The 20,728-nt window shown below is 35.4% G+C and overlaps 1 protein-coding gene across 23 annotated transcripts in view; it reads right to left on the bottom strand.

Moving 5' to 3' along the window:
* The window catches only part of PTPRD (protein tyrosine phosphatase receptor type D), a 382,032-nt gene that overhangs the window by 80,947 nt on the left and 280,357 nt on the right, over positions 1-20,728 (bottom strand). For 9 of the 23 annotated variants that reach the window (XM_075741216.1, XM_075741214.1, XM_075741222.1 and 6 more), the window contains 4 exons: positions 14,191-14,400; positions 10,697-10,857; positions 5,205-5,219; positions 2,636-2,748 (listed from right to left, as the gene is read on the bottom strand). In XM_075741216.1, the coding sequence (XP_075597331.1) occupies positions 2,636-2,748; positions 5,205-5,219; positions 10,697-10,857; positions 14,191-14,400 (499 nt within the window). The remainder of the gene's footprint in view (positions 1-2,635; positions 2,749-5,204; positions 5,220-10,696; positions 10,858-14,190; positions 14,401-20,728) is intronic. The other 14 variants (XM_075741218.1, XM_075741217.1, XM_075741226.1 and 11 more) reach the window with 2 other exon arrangements.

Genomic DNA, 20,728 nt, shown 5'->3' with positions numbered 1-20,728 from the left:
ATTCACCACTGCCATTTATTTTATCTGTAGGCAATGTTAAAAAATGGTAACACCTTAGAGTAGATTAGGCCATTGCATGAGGGTGACTGCAGATGTCTTGGTAAAAGAAACCCAACATATAACCACATCAGCCCCAATCCCTTCTCTCAGCTGCCTGCTTTGCCCCAGCAGAACCCTACTGCCTATTTATGCTACCTGTTAGAAAATAAATACCACACATCTGAGAGTGAAAGAACAACAAAACCAACAAAACTGGTATCCTGAATGTACAGCCCTTCTGTAGTTTCTCTACATTTGTCTTCAAAAGCTTTGTCTTGCATATTATTTAACGGTGTGTTACTGTGTGGAGTTGGATAAACATTCCAGCAGGGTCTAAATAACTAAGTTAACTTCAGGTGGATTTTAATGAAATGGAAGCCCTAATTGAAGTTAATGTGAGTTAAGTGAGGTTCTGCTTTCACTAGCACAAGAATCGTACCTTGACTTCAAGATTACATATTAAGAACATGTTAATTACCAAGTGTTACACAGCAAGATGAATCTAATGGGGTAGAAAATTTCCCACTGATATTTGTTTGCATGCTGAGAAACATAATGGCCTGACCTGTGCCTAGGTAGTACAATAGTAGGAAAAAAAGATTGTAATTTGATTTCTGTACTATATTTTTTCTAATAATTTCAATCCTCTATTTTGAGAAAAGGTTTACAGCAAAGAAAAAGACCTTATAGTAGAAATCGATTGCAGATGTTCTGCTCAACTAGCTTCACAGAAAACTGCAAACTTCCCAGATAAACTATAGCACTGCACAAAAAAAGGCACACTTCCACTCCTCTCCAGTTCCTTTCAGATCAATGAGGTGGAATTACGGTGTCTACAAGTCCCAGAAATTCTGCCACTTGTTAATAACTTTACATTCTAAATGTAAATTCAGAATTAATTACAATAAATTAATTTCATACATAAAGTTGTTAAGACTTGGCAGCAGTTTTTTCTGCCCACATTTTAATTTATGATGAATACTAAATGGATAGCTAAGATTCCACATCTAAATACATGGACAGCAGAAAATTATGCTTATATACCTAGTTATTAAGCCATCCACTCAGTATATCTCTGTATACAGATAAAGGCTTGTTTTAGGCATAAGCTAAACTGTAAGAACTGTAATTTTTCTTTTCATATTTCAAAGAGTTGTATGTATAATTCTGTCTCTGTAACAGCCTTTAAAACTTTGTATGAAAGTGCTGCATAACGTACAAAACATACAAAACCTTTGCTCAGTAAGGCTGAGTCTACATTAATATTTCAGTCTCAGAAGCATAACTGTGAATCAAAACTTTCAATCATTTCCATTTACTGCACTTAGGTTCATATTGTAGAGAGGTCCCAGAGCACATCAACAAGATTCCCATATTCAGATGAAGCTAAACAAGAAGATGCACTCCTGAAACACACCTGATTTACCCCAGCTGCTAAAAAGCACTCAGTGCACTGGAATAGACTAAAACAGAAGGCTGGGGTAAACCTCAAGCCTCCAGACTCTTCCCTTTCTACTGCTGCCATATGCTTGCAGTGTGGATGCTGGGTCTTTAGCTCCAAATTCATTGCTCTGCAGATCTGCTCCTGCTGGGGCACACACTATCTTAATATAACCACTGTTTAGATGATCAGAAATGAGATTTGCAAGCTCAGTTAACCCTTTCATAATATTTAGTATATCAGCTTCTGCAGCTAATCTCTCAACATCTCAAGTACTTAATTTCCTGCCTTTATGAGCTTGAATTCATTATTTTTTGTACTTCATGTAATAAATTTGACTAACACAAGGCTCAGGAAGATTCCATAAGTAATTAGCATCAGACTGGGACTGTATGCAACCATGTTGTAATAGCAAACAAGCCTACTGGAAAAGAGCATGATCGAAATAAAACCAATTTAAAAAAAACAAACCTCATAAAAAGGTGGTAAAAAAGTCAACACTATTTTAAGTATTTAACTCCTGGTGTTTCTTGACTATCAAACCAAACAGCTTTAAGAAAACAATCCTTCATAAATAAAATAAATAAGTAAAATATTTGGGAGTGTATTGTTTCTACTTTCAGAACTACTGACATGTTAATATCCTCCTTGACCCTAACACAGACCCTGATTTTAAAAGACAAGACGATTTCTCTAGTTAGTAATTCTTTTCTGTATTGTACATTTGCAATGTAGTGAAACTTCCAATTATGTTAATGGATTACCTGATAATACAGTAGATAAGAGAGAAGCTTATTTACAAAGAAGTAGCTGTAAGTATGTCATTAATAAATACACGGATGTACATTTTCCAATAATCTTTTCCAACATTGTTAGGTTTAACTTGTAATATTAGCACATAAAACACATCCATAGAACATATGTGACGTTGGGGTGTTCTTTACAGAACTTTAATTTTGTTTCATGCAGTTTTTTTCTTTAAATAAAGAACTTACTTACAGAATTATTTCCAAAACTAACAAAGAAATACATTGTGCAAAAACGCACAAGCAATCAAAATATATTTATCTAAACAATCAATCTTTTTGTTCTGTAACATAACCACTAATCAGTTTGTGATCACAGAGATCTCAGTGAGGTACTATTGTCTCTTACCCGGAGTCTGAAAATTAAGGCGTCGCAGCTCCACTGGGTCTGTGGGATGGTGAGAGGGGACCTCTTTGCTGTTGGGTATGCTGCTCTTTCTAGAATCAGATTCAGCTCTCTTCCTGCACGGAGAAGGTTAATACAGGTAAACATAAGACCGAGGTGTTAGCTTAACAAATAAAGGTGCCTGAGTCTTTAATCATTACTTTCTAAAGGTGAGATGCTTGTTTCTGAAAGGGTATTTGATCCAGTGCAAAGGTAAAATAATTATGCATGGTGAGTAGGGCAGCTACAATTTGCAATGGCAAAATTAATCTAAATATACTAATGTCAGAGGGAAAAAAACTGCATTCTGCCCTAGACTGATCCTCTAGATCATCATTCTAGGCACCCGAGTAGTTAACTATTGTAAGATACAACAGGAAACTTACAAAAATTCACACTATTTCTATTTTGAAAGCTAGCTAGCTATACCTTTATTAAAAACTAGCCAACTCGTGAGCATGTAATTAAAAATGATCATGCCAAGTTATTATCATTGAATATTTCATATTTTATCCGTACAGCTCTTCATCGCTTATAAAAAATAGCCTGTATCCTTTGGGTACTTTCAATATGATAGAGGACAGTACAGAAGAGACCTAACCCAGAAGACACCTATTCCTTTCACTTTCTAGGAAGCAAGAACCTACTCTGTTGCCTCTCATTTCCATAAGAGCTGCACTACACAATCTTTATGCATATGATCACATCTATATATTCAAGACTCAGATTCTGTATGAATGTTTCTAATCAAATGAAGACTTTAACTGCAATTATAGTACTCCTGCCAATCTGTCGAAAACAAGCTGAGAAGGAAAGAAAGAAAAAAACTGGTGCATACTTCCCTTTCTCTAGAGAGAAGCAGAGTCCCTGTGTGTTCTGACTCTGAGTGTTCTGGTAAAATGGACTCCCATCATTTGAGAATGTAATTTTCTCATGCAAAACATGGAGAACTATTTTACATGAAGAATAACTACCATTCTGCATGTTCATTCAGGAATCTGGAAATTTAATGCTTTAATTTAAGGTGGAATCCTTTTCACTAGTCCTCTGTGAGTTTCTGAATGAAAATGCAAACTGGTTGGTATTCTTCATGTAATATACAGTGAAGATGCAAACAGCAGCAAAGAGATGCTTTGTGAAAGCAGGACTAAGATGATTTCAATGTTTAAGATAGCAAAATCTTTTCCAGGTATTGAATATTTGCTCGAGCATTGTTGGTTTTTATTTTTCCTTTCTTTTTTTCTAATTGACTCACAATGTGACAATGCTAGATCTGTTCTTATTCCCCCTCTTAAAAATGCTCCAATTGATTTCTTGCCGTTCTTGAAATGATGAACACCTGGTGGCATTCAGGAAAGGTGCATACAGCAAGATTTCAAAAACTATGCAAAGAAGCCAAACAGCAACATCGTTGTAGGAATTCTTATTGTCTATTATTTGAAAGTTACTAGTCCCATGATTTTTTGGAAAAACAAAAAGAAAAAAAAAGTGTTTTGCTGTGAAAACATTCCATCTGCTCTCTGGTAAATACCGTAACACATGTATTAACTTCTCTTAGTGAAAAAATGAAGATTTAAATCTGATTCTTTTGGGTTTACTCTTTTTTTTTTTTTTTTTTTTTTTTTTAAATTATTATGGAGAAACTCAGTTGAAATTACTTTTTTACTTTTGATTCTGACTATCTCAAACTCCTACCATAGTGGCACAATGCCCTAGTGTTCTTTCTTCTTAAGTAAAGGTGTGTGATGCAGCTTTGAAGAAGTATTTTTATCTCTATTTTCTTCTCCTGAAGTCTAGAGATCAGTGGAACCGCCCAGACACAAGCTTCATTTACATTTTTTCCATTTGCAAGTCAGTACTGGGCAGCACAATTTCATATTACTCTACTAAAAGCACTAAAATCTCTTCTAATTATACATCTGAATATTTTGAAAATCTATAGGAAAACAGAAAGGTTTATTATTTATTATTATTATTGGGATCATGGGGTTTTTTTGTATCTTTTTGGACTATACCAGACATCACAATTCTTTCAGGTTATGCCATGGTTTTGAGACAGGTGGAAAAAATCCACAAAGGACAAATGTGATCACCATTTCATTTTCACTTGTAGAACTGTAAGTCAGCACTGAATCTATGTGGACGGAGCATTATGGAGATTTAGAGTGGCTAACACTTCAACCACAACCATGCATTCCTACAATAGTTTTGGTTTTAGCAAAGAACCACTGTTTTAAATTCATGAAAACACAAATAAAACCATATGTACACTGTATAGCTGTGCTGTCTCTTGAAAATATACCTCATGGAGACACAAAAAAAGCAGTGAAACTTGGCTGCATATGTTACAATACTTTTCAGTGATGTAAACAACGTATATCTTTCAGTTGCCTTCACATCGATAGATTACTGTCTACGTTCACTCAGACTGACAGATGCTTTGTCTTAGGTCATTATCATGATAACTTTTTTTTTTTCTCTTCCCCCCCCCCATTCTGGATTAAATGAAGAGTGATTACTCTTCACTTCTCACCTGTCAGGTTTACTGCTCCATTTTAATGCAGCAAAGAGGGTAGAAAAGGTGAAATGTTAGTTGACCAGCAGCAATCAGGGTAAGCGTGACAACAGGAGATGCAAGAAATGATGACTTACAGTAAAGATATATAACTAACCCAAATTAAGAAATGACAGTTCATTAAAATATTTAATGCTTGTGAATCATAGAAGGAATCAATGGAGGACACAAGGTTAAATCTGAAGAGAATCTTCTGCTGAAAATAACATCTCTTTTAGACATTATCTGCAAAGTAGTGCCGCCTCAAATTTTAGCCAGTGAGATAATGGAGAATGCGTGTTTAATCTGAGCTCCCAAAGTAATGTTAACATTACATTGACAAATCACATCTAGCTAAGATGTACTTCCCTCTTACATTCTAGAGAGAAGAGAGACGAGAGCAGAGAGGGGAGGAAAGATGAAAATGGAGGGCAGAGGAGAAGGGAATAAAAGGAAGAAAAGGGGGAGAGAAAGGCAAGTGATGAACAAGGTTAGATAAATGAGATACATAAGAGTTGTACTGAACTAAAAAAAGAAAAAAACAGTATTTTTAAAATTATTCACAAAACTACGTAAAAAAAGGCAAGAAAATTTTAACAGTACTCTGGAAAGTAAGTTAAGCATAAATCGTTCTCCAACAAAGGATTACACACCTTTTTAGATTTAGAAGGAATGTCACATACTATGTGACATGGTCTATGGTGATCTATATAGATCTGTAGTGATCTATAATCTATAACAGTCAGCTAAACAGGGAAAATAATTTATTATCTCCCACTATCAGGTTCTACTATACACACTGTAAATACAATGTTTGCCTATCTTTCTGTCTGTCTGTTGATCATAATAAATAGAGGTTCCACAAACTTAATAGCCTGGAGTCTGCCATGACCAGATTACTCGCATGCTATGAAAAAGTCTTTATAGACCCCTTCATAATCACTTACGATTCCCCCATTTTCATTTCTGTGCTTTTTTTAACACCTGTTTTTTCCCTTAGAAGCATGTTTCTTCTTACAGCTCAAGATTCAGCAGGTGGCCAGAAGGTCAAAGGAGATGATTCTGCCCCTCTACTCTGCTCTTGTGAGACCCCACCTGGAGTAGTGCATTCATTCCGCTCTGGGAGTCTCATAAGACATGGACCTGTTGGAGTGAGTCCAGAGGAGGGCGATGAAGTTGATCAAAGGGCTGGAGCACCTCTCCTATGAAGACAGGCTGAGAGAGTCGGGATTCTTCAGCCTAGAGAAGAGAAGGCTCTACGGAGACCTTACTGCGACGTTCCAATACTTAAAGGGGGCTTGTAAGAAAGACAGGGACAGACTTTTTAATAGGGTTTGTAGCGACAGGACAAGGGCTAATGGTTTTAAACTAAAAGAGGGATTCAGATTAGATAAAAGGCAGGAATTTTTTACTGGTAGGGTGGTGAAACATTGGAACAGGTTGCCCAGAGAGGCTGTAGATACCCCATTCCTGGAAACATTCAAGGTCAGGTTGGACAGGGCTCTGAAACTTGATCTAGTTAAAGATGTCCCTGCTCACTGAAGCGAGGGTTGGACCAGATGACATTTAAAGGTCCCCTCCAACCCAAACTATTCTATGATTCTATCATTCTATGATTCAGAGTGCCAAAGTTCACTATGTACAAGAGATTCAAGTTTAGGCTCGTCTTCTAAACCAAATCTAAAAGCTGCACTTTATAAGAGCAAACAACACAAAGTCTGTCAAGATGGCTTTTATTTCTTTTCCCTACACATGGCAACACAGTCCTCAAGCAAACTTGACTCTAGAAAGATCTTGCATATGGAACATTTTGCCTTTCATCAGCAAAAAGCTGAAATTAGAGAAGTTGTGATTTCTTAAAAAACAGGAGAAATAGCCACATAAATTCAAATGTTGATAAAGAAAAAAAAAAAAGTGATGAAAGGATGCTTCACGGGGACATTCACTGTCTTACTAGTTTGTCAGTTTCTGAGATATACCAAACAATTTCTAGACCTCTTTAACATTGACTAACTGGGCTCCTAATCATATAAATCCTGTGTAACTGACATGCATCACACATTCAAAAGCAAGTTGAAAGGATTTACTGTAGGTTTGCATAAGCTGTAGGTTGCAGGAGGGTAATGTTTTATCAAAATCACCCTGGGATATAAAATGTGAGTTAAGCCTTCATAATCATTAGGCATTGCCTCTAGGGGAGACTTAAGTCTGCACCATCTCTATATCTAGTTAAGTGTTTGCCTTTGTTTGAGATTTTAGATATAAATCTTACTATGCTGTATATTTTATTCCATATTTGAACCAACAAAATTTATTTTCTTGAGGGCAAGAGTATGACCAAAAAGAAAGTGACGTTTAATTAATTTACTTGGACCCCTAAATTTGTTTAGATTTAAGTCCAATAGAGTAAAGATTTGCTTCAAAATAATTGTCTCCCTTTACTATGACTGCAGGGTGGAATCACTGCTGCAATGATAGACAATGCTGAACGGGTCACTGGCCAAGTCAGTTCCATTTGCCAAGATATCAACTCCAGAAAGATGGGAAATTCAACTGTTACTCAGGAAACAATCATTTTTACTGTGAGGATAGTTGAACACTGGAACAAGTTGCCCAGAGAAGTTGTGGAGTTTCCATTCTTGGAGATTCTGAAACTTGCCTGGACATGTTTCTCAGCAACCTGCTGTAGCTGGCTGTGCTTTGAGCAGGGCTAGGATGGACAATATCCAGAGGTGTGACCCTTTGGTTTTGCGAATCTGTGAGCTCTTCTGTACACAGTACATTTATCGGCCTTGGTTATGTTGGATATTATATTGGAGCTATAACCAATGACAACAAAAGGTACTTTTTAGTATTACTGTTCAGTACTAAGCTGCAATGACCTTTTGACTATGTTCTAATATAAGACCCCAAAATCTTTCTAGGCAGTATCTTTGCTATCAGATTTTAAGAAGAGTAAATGCAGAGGCAATAAACTTCATACAAAGTGACCAACAAATAATAAAGTGGTCAAACATGCACTCCTAGTCTTTGGGACAGTTAAATATGCTTCACACCAACCCACAGAACTTATCCACACTATCTGTAATAGCATCTGTTTTAAAGGAGGACAACACTTCTCCCGTTAAAATTATTCTTTTAGAAGCTGTTGTCATCCTTTCTCTATGATTGAAATTATAATGCATAAGTAGTATTGTAAATCATGAGATTAGTGGTCGAAGTCAGTTCATCCAGGCTTCTATGGACAAAGGGAATTAAGCATAGTTAAACATTATTTGAGTTATTACCCTTTGCACCTCAACAGACATGGCCATTTCCCAGTTGTCTTCTTGCCACTGCACATCCTTCAACATCATCTTCCCCTTTGTAACATTTTTTGCATATGCTTTCATGTATCAGGCAGATATCCTCTGTTCTTTGTTTTCTTCTCTCCCTGTCATACTTGTTACACTTATGTCCCAACAGATTCTAGAAATATACTCATAAAATTTCCTGTATCCATGAAAGTTTCTTGTTTTCCTACTTTTTATTGCATATTTCTACCATGTCCAACTCCTGTAGCCACAGTAATTCCCTTTAACAGTTAACTCACAAATTAAATTTCACTGTTTTCTCAAAGCACTATGATAAATATCCCTACTGTCTTGACTAGTTACTGCTGTTCTACGGACAGCAAAGCTATCAAACTCTAGCTGTTAGCTTGCATCCAGGTTGTGTATTCTAGAAAAAAAATATCCAATTATGTATTACTTTTTTTACAGGAATTAAAAGCTCAGAGAACTATAGACTGGTAAAACTGCAGTCATAATTTCTCAGAGAGAATTTGCCAAATCAGTTCAGTTTAACAATTTAGAGCTTCTAGCTGAAAATAGAAAAATAAATAAATACATATGGACATTTGCCTGAACAGTTCTAGTACTAGTAGTAAATAACAGATGGAAAATGTGTCCCCCATTTTTAGTGAATGACAATCACTTCATAGTACTGATGGACAAATTTTACCTGCTCATTTGTGGAATATGCCTATAATTTTTTTGGTAATTAAATTGAAGACTGTTATTATGGTTCCATAAATGTAATCAGTATTTCCAGAAGCAGTTACACATCTGCTTTATATGCCATTGTTTGGATGTGTTTTGTAGTATGGTAGAACTTTTAATACTCCAAAATAATCAGAAGAAAGGAGTATTTGACTTTTAGCACATCTCTAATGACCATTTTTTGAAGTGACAAAACAGTGGTTCACTGGTTGCTAATCAATTAGATATTGGCTGAGATGGTAAGCACTATTAGAAACCTTCAGGAGACATAATATCTGCAAGCAATAGACCATGTATTATGCTGCTGTATGCTTACAGCCCTAACATTCTATAAATGTATATCTATTTGGAATCCAAAGCTAAGGTTAACCCCAGACTGTGTTTTCACTGTTGAACAGAGAATTCTCTTTCTAAAACCTGAAGCCAGGTCTCTACATGCAAGTTCAGAGATATTTGACTGGAGACGCTTAGGGTGGGAACACCATACAGGGTAGCAGAATTTAAATATTTATATGCAGGTCATGGCATCAGAGCCATTAGTTTTAAAAGATATACTCCATTTAATGAAATTATCCCTGGTGCACACCTCCTCCCTCCCCCTCCAACAAGGTCACAGCATTCCCCAATTATACTTTATCAATATATTTAAAAAATGTATTAGGAACAAAATCTAAACATTAAAATAAAATTGTGGGATTGATTATTTGGCTTTGATTTAGTATCTTGACCTTTGTGAACTCATTTACACTGTAAAAGGCTGCTATGTATAAATTAAGGTATCATACAGTTTTCATCTAGTATGTTGTAAAGCAGAGGAAAGTCCTTTGTGTAACAGCAAACCTACATCTGTGTCACAGACAGTGAAAGAAGAATAAGTGAAGTTTGATCTCATTGCAAGATTAGTAGAAAACAGCTACTGATGTTTCTTTAATCTCTCAGTTCAGAGCTTCAAATTCATATAGATACACTACCAAATTGAGACCAACTGTCAAAAGTAAAAACTCAAATTACTCAAGTGGAGATGAAAATCATGTTTAACATCAAGTTGAACATAACCCCTAATGTATTACTGTTACACATCTAAAAATAAGTTTAAAAAAGTCAAATGTGCAAATTCCATACATATTTATATGCAAGCACATATTTTTTTTCACAAATGTATGCAAAGTGGAAAAAACATTTAAATGCAAAAATGTTAATAGAGTGTCATCAGCACAAAAATGTACTCACATACCTGTAATTATTGGAAACTTTCAGTCAATCTACTAAAATTTCTGCAGTGTTCTGGAAACCATTAATAAATATGGAAATATCCCAAAGCAATGACAGTTACTACTGCAGTACAGAAAATATAGTGTGGGATAGTGTTATAAAATGGCCAGTATATCAGAAAGTTACACACCTGGTAAGAAAACTAAAAGGTAAACTTACCTTTTATAAAGAAGTATAGCAATGACAATACAGATGATAAAAACCACTGCAAGAACAGGTCCAACAACCCAAATCAAGCCTTCTTCTTCATCCGTAATTGGTTGGGGATCAAGATCCATCGACACAACAGGATCAGAATATGGGCTGGTTGCATACATGGTCTATAGAAATAAAATAAACCTCACTTAATGATGATGGAGTGCATTTAAATTATTAACTATCCGAGATCGAAAATAAATCTGTACACAATAATGATGCAATGAACATAGCAATGTGAAAATGCTATTTTTCTTCAAGTCAGGCAGTATATAAACTTGCAAACTAAACACTGTGTTATTACTATCTTTATTTTGTATTCCACATATTAGCAGTGATCTGCAGACGATGTAACACAGAACATTTTGCAACTTAAGCAGAGAACGAGAAAATGAAGTATTAGGAAACTGAGGAATATAACCCATAAGTTACTCCTTTTTGGGTTTTGTTTTAGTTTCATACTGGCTTAACACTATTTCCTCCTGCAAGATATGAAAGAATACTTATGAAAGAATGAGAATACTATCGGTAAAACTAAAGGGGACGGAATGTAGGATGTTCCTAGAAAAGGGTCCTATGGCAATAGAATGGTGATTTTGATCAGTCAAAAACTGTCTAGCAAACAGTGTTCTTACAGATCGAGACAACTCGAATTTAAGACTGAAAAACAGGGGAAGCCACTGTAGAATATGAAGGGAAGCTAAATAATCAAAGTCTTTCTTAGGGATGGAACTAGAATTGTGAACCAACAGAAGACATTGAAAATCTTTGCCTTACTGGAGAGTGTAAAGCCTGCTGGGCTAGGATAAAACCTGTGATAAGAAAATAATAACTTATTTTTATTCTGGTCTGACCTGAGATGTCTAATCTATGACTGAGTGCAGAGTTAAAATTACACACAAGAGAGGCTGAGGAGTCAGCCTGCTAAAACTGGATCATGTAAAGAACTTTGAGCTACAGTAAAGTCAGAAGTGGAGAATGGTTTGTACTTATTTCTTGTCTTTGCTGGAGTGTCTTCTCCAGCACTAAACTATGATTTGAATTACAGCTCTTGCAAAGAACTTAAAAACTTGATTCAGTAGTAGATCAGGAATGCCAGCTAAGATAGAATAAGATAACCAGGAGAAGAGATTAGTTTTCATTTACCAAGTTTGCACTGTATTCTGAAAGATGCCCTAAGCCAGGACAAGTGTTATCAAAGGAGACATGTTTTTTTACACTTCATTTGGCCTTGTTTTGGGCTTTGGGCTATGACAGTGTCTGGGTTTAAGGATAGAGACAGGATCAGGACCGGCAAAGCTGACGCATTTACACTAGCTGGTACTGAGCTAGTACCCATGTCAATGACATCCAGTTAAGTTATGCTCCTTTACTAAACCTGGTATGAAACATTTTAAAAGTCTATGATTACTGTTTAGAAACTAGGGAGTCTCCATGTTCCATTCCTGGAACACCTGAGCTGACTGAGGTTTTTCCCCAGCTTCAGTATTCTCAAAAGATCAAAAAAAAAAGTACATTGCTACAGTAAGAAACTCTCTATGTTTAGCCTCTTCCTTTGGAGGAGGCAGAAAAAATGCCTGGAGAGGGATACAGAGGGATACTGAAGGATAACAGGATGAGTACTTATTACCTGTTCTCCAATAAATATGGTTTTGCTTTTAATTTTCAACCTCCCTGTATTAATGACTAATTTAAACTAATTTATTAGTTTGCAAAAATTATCTATTATTTTTTCTTTCCTCTTGATAACATGCTTAACGTTTATAGACTGTAATCATCATAAGTTCTTTCAGCTGCCATTTTACTACATTAAACAAATTAAGACGTCCCCATGCCCTCTTGTAAAGCAAGTTCTCCATTCTCCCAATCAACACAGAAATTTTGTGTTCTCTGAAGGAGAAACCTTATGTAAAAAGTGTTTTGAATATCGTGAAAAACATCCCTCGCAAATTACAACACATACATACACTAGTAGGATCTGTAGTCCTACAAGAAAACCAGCTATATTGAGAGCAGGTACACTGGAGCACTGGGAGTTGAAGCTCACCCACCCTTACAAACTCTTCACTCTGTGACAGCCTTATACTACTTAATCCCATAGATGTTTCAGATGGCATGCTAAACAAGATATTGTCCATATTATAAGTTTAGTAATGCCTTTTGAAATCATCAACAGTAGGCTCTGGATGTTTTGCCATATCAGCCTTTTCAGCTGTAAATACACAACCCTATTTATTCCTGATTTTTCATTCCGATTTTTCTCTAACAGATAACTTTAGGGTTATATGAAATGACCAATGCCTTAATTAATATTGAAAAAAAAAATGAGAATCGGTACTTTGTATTAAAGAGATCAGTTTTAGTACAGGTAATTTCTGACACACAGATTTTTGGCCATCTAACTTTATAGCCCAAACAGTCTACTTTCTCCAGTTTGAACTGTTTGGATGTAACGCCTTTAAAATTCTTTGTCTATGCAGCCACTGTCAGAAAGTGAAAGGGGAACTTTTTATTTATATCAGAGCTTCAAAGAGGCATTTATTTTATTTTCAAATGAAGCTATGTATCCAAAAGTACTCAAATTGAAACTATGTCCTCAGTGTGTTTAAGTAGGCAAATACTGTTGACATCAAGAAAGCAATTGTAACATTACACACTGGAAGCACTTGGCTAGAATTCAGATTATTGATGTAGTAGTTACAAGCGGCTGAGCCAGAAAATGTACCTGTTAGGTTTAGGTACCAGTTAGAAGATACCATATCATACACTATGTGTTAAAATGTGTATTGGAACTTCTTTCAACAGTCCTATTTCTGTTCTTTTTTTTTTTTTTCCTTAACTATATTACATGCCGTAGATTAACTCACGCATACAGGGACATAACTACAAGATGAATTACATAAAGAGTAATGACAGTTCATTATTTAGCTCACCTTTGGAACTTTCCTTATTACTGAATTATTTGCTAACTTTCTAACAATTCACTGATAAAACTGTTTGGGAAAGACTGTAAGTAAAGAGGCTAGCCATGCACGTCTCCGATTCAAGGGATCTTTCCAAGAATTCTGTATATTAACACTACTATTTAATGGTAGTGTTAAGGCAAGAGAAGAACTCTGTTTTAATACATTGAGAAAGATGCTGCTATGAAATTCATGCCTCAGAATCTGTGTTAATGATCTCAAATAGCACAGCACGTAATTTGTGAAGGATCACAACACAAGTAATAAAAGGTGATCCTTAGGTTTCAGTTATACACAGAAGTAACACATACAGATGCAAGCAAAATAGCTAAGTTCAAGAAATTAATTGGAACTAAGCAAGGAAACACTCTCTTTAGAGATACTCTAACAGGTACTGTAAAAATCTATCTTTTGAGTAGTGGAATAAGCATTGAAAAAATGTTTTCATGATCGAGGAAAGGTAATTCTGGGATTGAAAAATATTATTTAACTTACAGATTCTGAGTGCTCCATTACAGCCAACACAAAGAAGACATATTCTTGACCACTCTGCAATTGCTTATTCTCAAAGCCACCATAATGCTTCTTATCTCCCAACGTGAACTCCGTAGGAAGAACTTCAAAGTGAGCTGCAATATATGGCTTTAATTCAACTTCCCTCACAAGACGAATGCTTCTTCGTTTCCTAGCTATCTCCTTAAGCAGCTTTAGAATGAAGGGACGGGAAAGAGAGAGAGAAAGCAAGAACAGAAAGATAACAGTAAACAATTTTAATGTAACTTATTGACAATGTAATGAGAAAATTTAATGCATGACCAGGAACTACAAAAATACAACATATCCACATTTCATGGGGCATATTGGTATCACTAAATCAGTTCTTGCAAAATCTTCCAATTTCTTGTCATCCTTTTAAGATGAGATACTACGTAGCAATTCCACGGCACAGACTACAAACATAAAACAATCAGATCAGTTTTCAGTGTCTGATCTTGTTGTCTCTGGGGGAAAAAACCCCCACCTGCTAATAAAGCAATATAGCTTCTCTGAGAACATATATACACACATATCGTATTACACGTCATAGATATGTGTATGTGTTTATATATATGAAGTCAGTCACAGAACAGAATCATAGAATCATTTATGTTGGAAAAGCCCTTTATGATCATCAAGTCCAACCATTAACCTTACACTGCCAAGTCCACCCCTAAACCATGTCCCTAAGCATCAGGTCTACATGACTTTTAAATACCTCCAGGTATGGTGACTCAACCACTTCCCTGAGCAGACAGTTCCAATGCCTGATAACCCTTCCAGTGAAGAAATGTTTCCTAATATCCAATCTAAACCCCCCCTGGCACAACTTGAGGCCATTTCCTCTTGTCCTATTGCTTGTCACTTGGGAGAAGAGACCAACACCCACCTGGCTACAACCTCCTTTCAGGTAGTTGCAGAGAGCCATAAGGTCTCCCCTCAGCTTCCTTTTCTCCAGGCTAAACAACCCCAGTTCCCTCAGCCGCTCCTCATAAGTGCTCTAGACCCTTCACCAGCTTTGTTGCCCTTCTTTGGACACGTGCCAGCACCTCAATGTCCTTCTTGTAGTGAGGGGCCCAAAACTGAAAACACTATTTGAGGTATGGCATCACCAGCGCCACATACAAAGGGACAATCACTTAATGAAAAATATTTTCTCCCTCCCTATGGATAAGCAAGGTACTTTCTTATCTCCTGTTTGATACAAAAAAACTTCAGTAAGTCATATATGTAATTATTTTAAAAAACAGGATAAAAAATAAAAAAATTGAAAAAATGAAAATTTTTTAAAATCAAATTATATTAAGTATTTCTAACTTTTTCTGGTAACTCTGAAATACAAACTACTCAATACTAAGTAGGTATGAATAGCTTTTTTTTTTTTTCGCCTCTCTAACCTGAGGACTACCAAGCCCTCTGGCAATATTAAATTCCTGAGCATCTCAGGGAAAAGAGTGCTTTCCAATGTACTTCACAAATAGTAAATAAAGTGCAGAAGAGTTTATAGGAGTGATTTGTAAATATATCTTCCATCCCACTGAAATTGAATGACATTTTATTTGTTCAAAAGCACCGAAAGTTATGTTCTTCGTGGTTTGTACATCACTACACAATAGACCGGTGATAGAAATCAGTAACAGGACCTACAAATCCTAAGACAACTTTTCTACTGCTAGATGACCAAATATTATCTAACACCCTATCATACACAACCCACACTTCAGATTTTAACTGCCTAATCTGACTTTCAAAATGTTGTTTTTCCTTGTTTCATAAAATATTTCTTCTGATGAACAAAGCTAAAATTTACATCAGCACATTTACTACAAGATTAGACGCTAGGCTGAAACTTGTAAAACATAGATTAACTAATGAAGGAATTTAAGCTTAGCTGGTATAATCAGCTGGTATAATCAATAAATTACTTATTAAATCAGACAAATGCTTATTCAATATCTTTTAACACTTTAGATTTACTGGCATTCAACAAATATTAATCTGATTTGATTAGAAGGAGCCTGAACTTTTCCTGGGTGATAAGTGATGACTTCTAAGGCCTCTCTACAGTTCTGTCATTTTTCACTTATGAAACTTATTCAATGTCCTGTAGTCTCAGTGCAATCATAAATTTTTCCAAGGTCACACAGTTGTTTTAGGCTTTTCAGCACACAAACAGTGCTAATACAATAGATTAGCACAAACTTTTTTGTTAGGAGGAGGAGACAAATCTCCCGATCTAGATAGAGATCAATTAAAAAAGAGATTAAAATCTAATCTTCACTATATAATTTCATCTTAAAGAACACGTTTAGTCAGGAAAGCTCTCTCTTGCTTCAGCCTCTTCTTCAGTGTTAGGCTTCAGCTTAGCTAGCACATCTTGCCTTCCCCACACGGGATCTTGTATTTTGCAATTACACAATTAACAATTCTGATGCATGTAAATCAATCTACTATTCACTCTGCTAATGAGAAAGAAACTTTTAATACTGATTAGTTTAACATCCCTTCTCATTGAAGCACATACTTCAAATACAAGCTACAGATGGATATGGAAGCAACTGTACCACTTGGATCCAAACTTCCTTAGCATTGAGGGTATTTGGATGTTAGCTCTTCAAAGATCTACATAGGTAACTGTTTTCCAGCTCTAACGTTGAGTCTGTTCTCTGATGTAAAGATTTTACATTAGTTTAACTCTATCATTTTCCATGCTCCAACACAAAAACTGGTACATCACCATAGATCCTCTGAGCAAAAAAGAACTGGTCATAATTTGAGACGAGAAATCATTATTCATTACATAAGAAGAACTCTATTACAATCAGCAGTCCACACTTCTCTTTCATTCTTCCTAAACAGTTTAATGAGCTGCTACAGTAAATTTGCATGGTATAAAAATGAGGGCAGTAAAGAACTGCAATATTAAGAAGATTTCTATTTGGTTGCTTTATTGAAGGCGACACTCACATCTGTTGGTATCTTCCTATGCTCTGGGTAGATTTACTGAGGGCAGAACATGAGGTAGAGACTAATCAAAGTTTGTCCAGGTTGCTTCAGCCCTTATAAGATGTGCTGAGGGAAGCCTTCTGTGAAAAGTTTGTATCTATATGAAGCCATCCTTTATGAAGAAAGTAACAGCTATGTGGAGGGCTCAGCACTGACTATCCTGAAGTCCGCTGAAACACAAAGGTAGGTATTCAGGTAATAGCAATGTGGTATGTATACTAACTGGAAGTCAAGACCTGTAAGTACTGTAGTATTGAGGAGACATATGTGGCTCGAGCCATCCCTGAAGATAACTGATAATTTCATTTAGGGGCACAGTTTCCACTGGAATTTAAAGTTGTTTATGTGACTACCTCAGATAAATTCCTTATCTACCAGATTACACCATATTTACAATTCAGATTTTAAATAACTCATAAAAAAATGTCAAAATACTGCAAGAGTACTGCAATCAAAATTAAACTGAGATTGAAAGGGGAAGAAAAATGTTTGATCTTAATTATTTCTTGCATTTGATTTAGTAACATAAAATGCATATATTTAACAGATAGCAATGCTGAAGTACTGTATTACAGTGGGTGAAGTGATCAGAAACTTGAGTTTTGGCTATGAATGCTAAAAGTTAATTAGCCTCAGTGAAACAAAATGTGTTCAACTTTTTCAAAGGTGGTTATGCATCACCTAAGGCCAGCTAAACTTATGTGTGTTTGTGTGTAGATAAAAATTTTGTCTGTGACATTGATTAAACATGACTGAATAGACTGCAGGTGAACCTCTGGCTTCATTCATGTTTCACATACAAGTGGCGTTGTTACCAAATATCATTACTTGCACACATATCTCATGTTGTACTTTATACCAGGATTTCAATAAAATTACTGAATTGATTTAAGACTTAACATGCAGGCTTTTATTTAGGTTTTATTGCTTACAAATCTAAAGTAATCCTACTAGGTAATACTGCAAATCATAATATTTTGTTTATATTCCATCTATTTGCATGACATATCTATTTGAAGTCACTTGATCTCATGATATTCAAAATAAAATGAGATTTTGAGTTAATAAAAAGGGATTGTATCTCTAATAGGTATTATTTTCAGATACACAGTATCATCTACTCCATTTTTTTTAAGATTCTGTATCTCTCTCAGTTTCTTTAAGAACTGAGATTCAAGGAACCAGGAAGATAAGGCTGGAAAGTCTTTCAGACTTCAGTTACGTACTGTAGTTAACATTCCAGAATAGTGTTTTCAGCAAATACTTTCTTCTGACAATCTAAGTAAAGTATTTGGAACATACTTCTTTGGAAAATCTGTTGCCCAGCCCTTACTTATACTGGCCAGATATCTGATATTGTACTAAAAGAAGGTATGTACAAGTATCTTTACTTGACCATCAGGAAGTATTTGCTCAGATAATAGTTTGGTTAGTTTTTGCGAGTTTTTTGCCACTACTTTCACATGTTTGTCAGGCATAGTACATCTAATAACAATATGCATATATTTTCTAAAGTTGGAATTAAAACAGTCTTTTAAGTAATAGAAATTGGTTGCAGTTAGCATGAAAAACAGTTGCTGCCTGCTTTTGATTTTTTCCATAGTCAGTACTTACTATATGTATTGGTGACAATTGTAGAAGATACATCAAGGATTTTAGTTCTTTATCAGAAATAATTTTCATTTTCCAGTCAATGCATATCTTATTTCTTCCACCATTAATTCTACAATGTGGTCTCTATTATATCAGTAGAAGTGGGAAACAACCCATCCTGACCCAAATATTTCTGAATTAATAAAGGCTCTTTATCAATCTGTTACACAGATTAATGCACCACAACTTGTAGGATGATTAAAATGACCCTTTGTTATGGGAATCAGCAGGACCCGTAGAATTTAATTGCCAAAAAGTTCAATGTCATCTGGCACCTATCCTTTAATCTGTTAATGCTGCAAAATGTGACTACAGTCTTTCAATATTAAAAGTGGGTGGTAATATAAAATCTGTTTTCCATCACTGTATGGATCTTGCTGTCAGTGTTTTACTGTTTAACCGTAGTTGATGTCACCTAGGACTACAATCATGAGCTGATGGCATTTACAATCCAAGTTCTTTTAAAGGAAAGAAGTTAATAGATCAAGGCAAGTCATTGCTGCAATTGAATCAAATGAGATGATGACATAAATGAAACTGGTCAAGAGGAAACACAGGCTTCCATCAATCAATCAGCAGTAACAAAAACCATGACTTCCTTTGAACAGTTGTTTTTAATCTTCTGATTAAGGATTCTTCTGTTGCTGTGGATATTCTTCTTTGCCTTTTCTGATCAGACTAAAGACTGAAAGACCTCTGTTTATATTTTGAAAGCTTTCTACAGCGGTGTTAGTTTGGTGAAGATCTTTATTTTCCTTAAATTTTGGTGCAAACATTGAATTTGATATTAATTTTGTGAATGGGAAGAGGGAAAAAAGCCTTGTGGTTGCTCACAGATGATCGTTACTTCCCAATGATTGTATTATGGGGAAGCATATGGTGAAGCATCTCTGTAACATAAAACTCTTGAATCCACCAAAAGAAAATGGAAAAATAGACAGGATCTATTCAAAAATCATCATTAAATCAGGAGTAAAGAAACTGACTTTGCCCTCCGGTCTTTGAACTGCAGAGATATTACATGTACAAATTACCATAGCATCTGAATGGGATCTAAAATCCTAGCCAGATACAACAACAACAATAACACCACCACCCGTCTTTTGTACAGGGCTTTCATATGGAGCTCTCAAAAGAGCTAATAATATTATTCAAAAATTATGGATTGAAAGCAGAAAGACAGTTATATTGTCCTTCAGTAAAACAGAAGACAGGACTGAATGCTGACACTATACTTTTTGGAATTATTATTATATCAATAACATAATGAATTGATTTCTAGTATTATTGGGCTTATTGCTTAAAATGAAAGTACTTTCACCCTTTGGGTTAATGTCATTTATAGTGTCAAATGTTGACACAATATTGCTCTTTCCTACTTCATTTATTTATTTCTGAGCACAAACTGTCGGTAGAATGGAGACTACTGTAAAAGTTTTCTAATCAGAAGCATTACAGTATGTGAGAATCAGGTGAAAAAAACCACAAGAAGGTCAAATGTTAAACTGCGGTGCAAATTGCAATTTAGCATTTGTTACAGGCTTAGCAAACACCCCACTAATGAACCAGACCTTTATTAGAGTTCATATCATTAGTGATTAAGCTTTTGCTGACAACTCATTTCACCTCCTGCACTTTTGCATTATGCTTTACAATAGGAAAAGAATAAAATATTAATGCCAACAAAGATCAGGCACTTTGCGTGCTTTATTGCAACTTAATGTCTTTATTGTCTTCTAATTTAAGTAATTTGAACTTCTGTTTCAGTCCCCACAGGCTAATTCAAATAGAAATATAAAATATCCTGACAACCAAAACTTCTGAAACTGGTAAGTTA

Source organism: Balearica regulorum, chromosome Z, assembly GCF_011004875.1.
Source record: "Balearica regulorum gibbericeps isolate bBalReg1 chromosome Z, bBalReg1.pri, whole genome shotgun sequence".
Taxonomy (NCBI): Eukaryota; Metazoa; Chordata; class Aves; order Gruiformes; family Gruidae; genus Balearica; species Balearica regulorum.
This window is presented reverse-complemented; position numbering and strand designations above follow the sequence as displayed.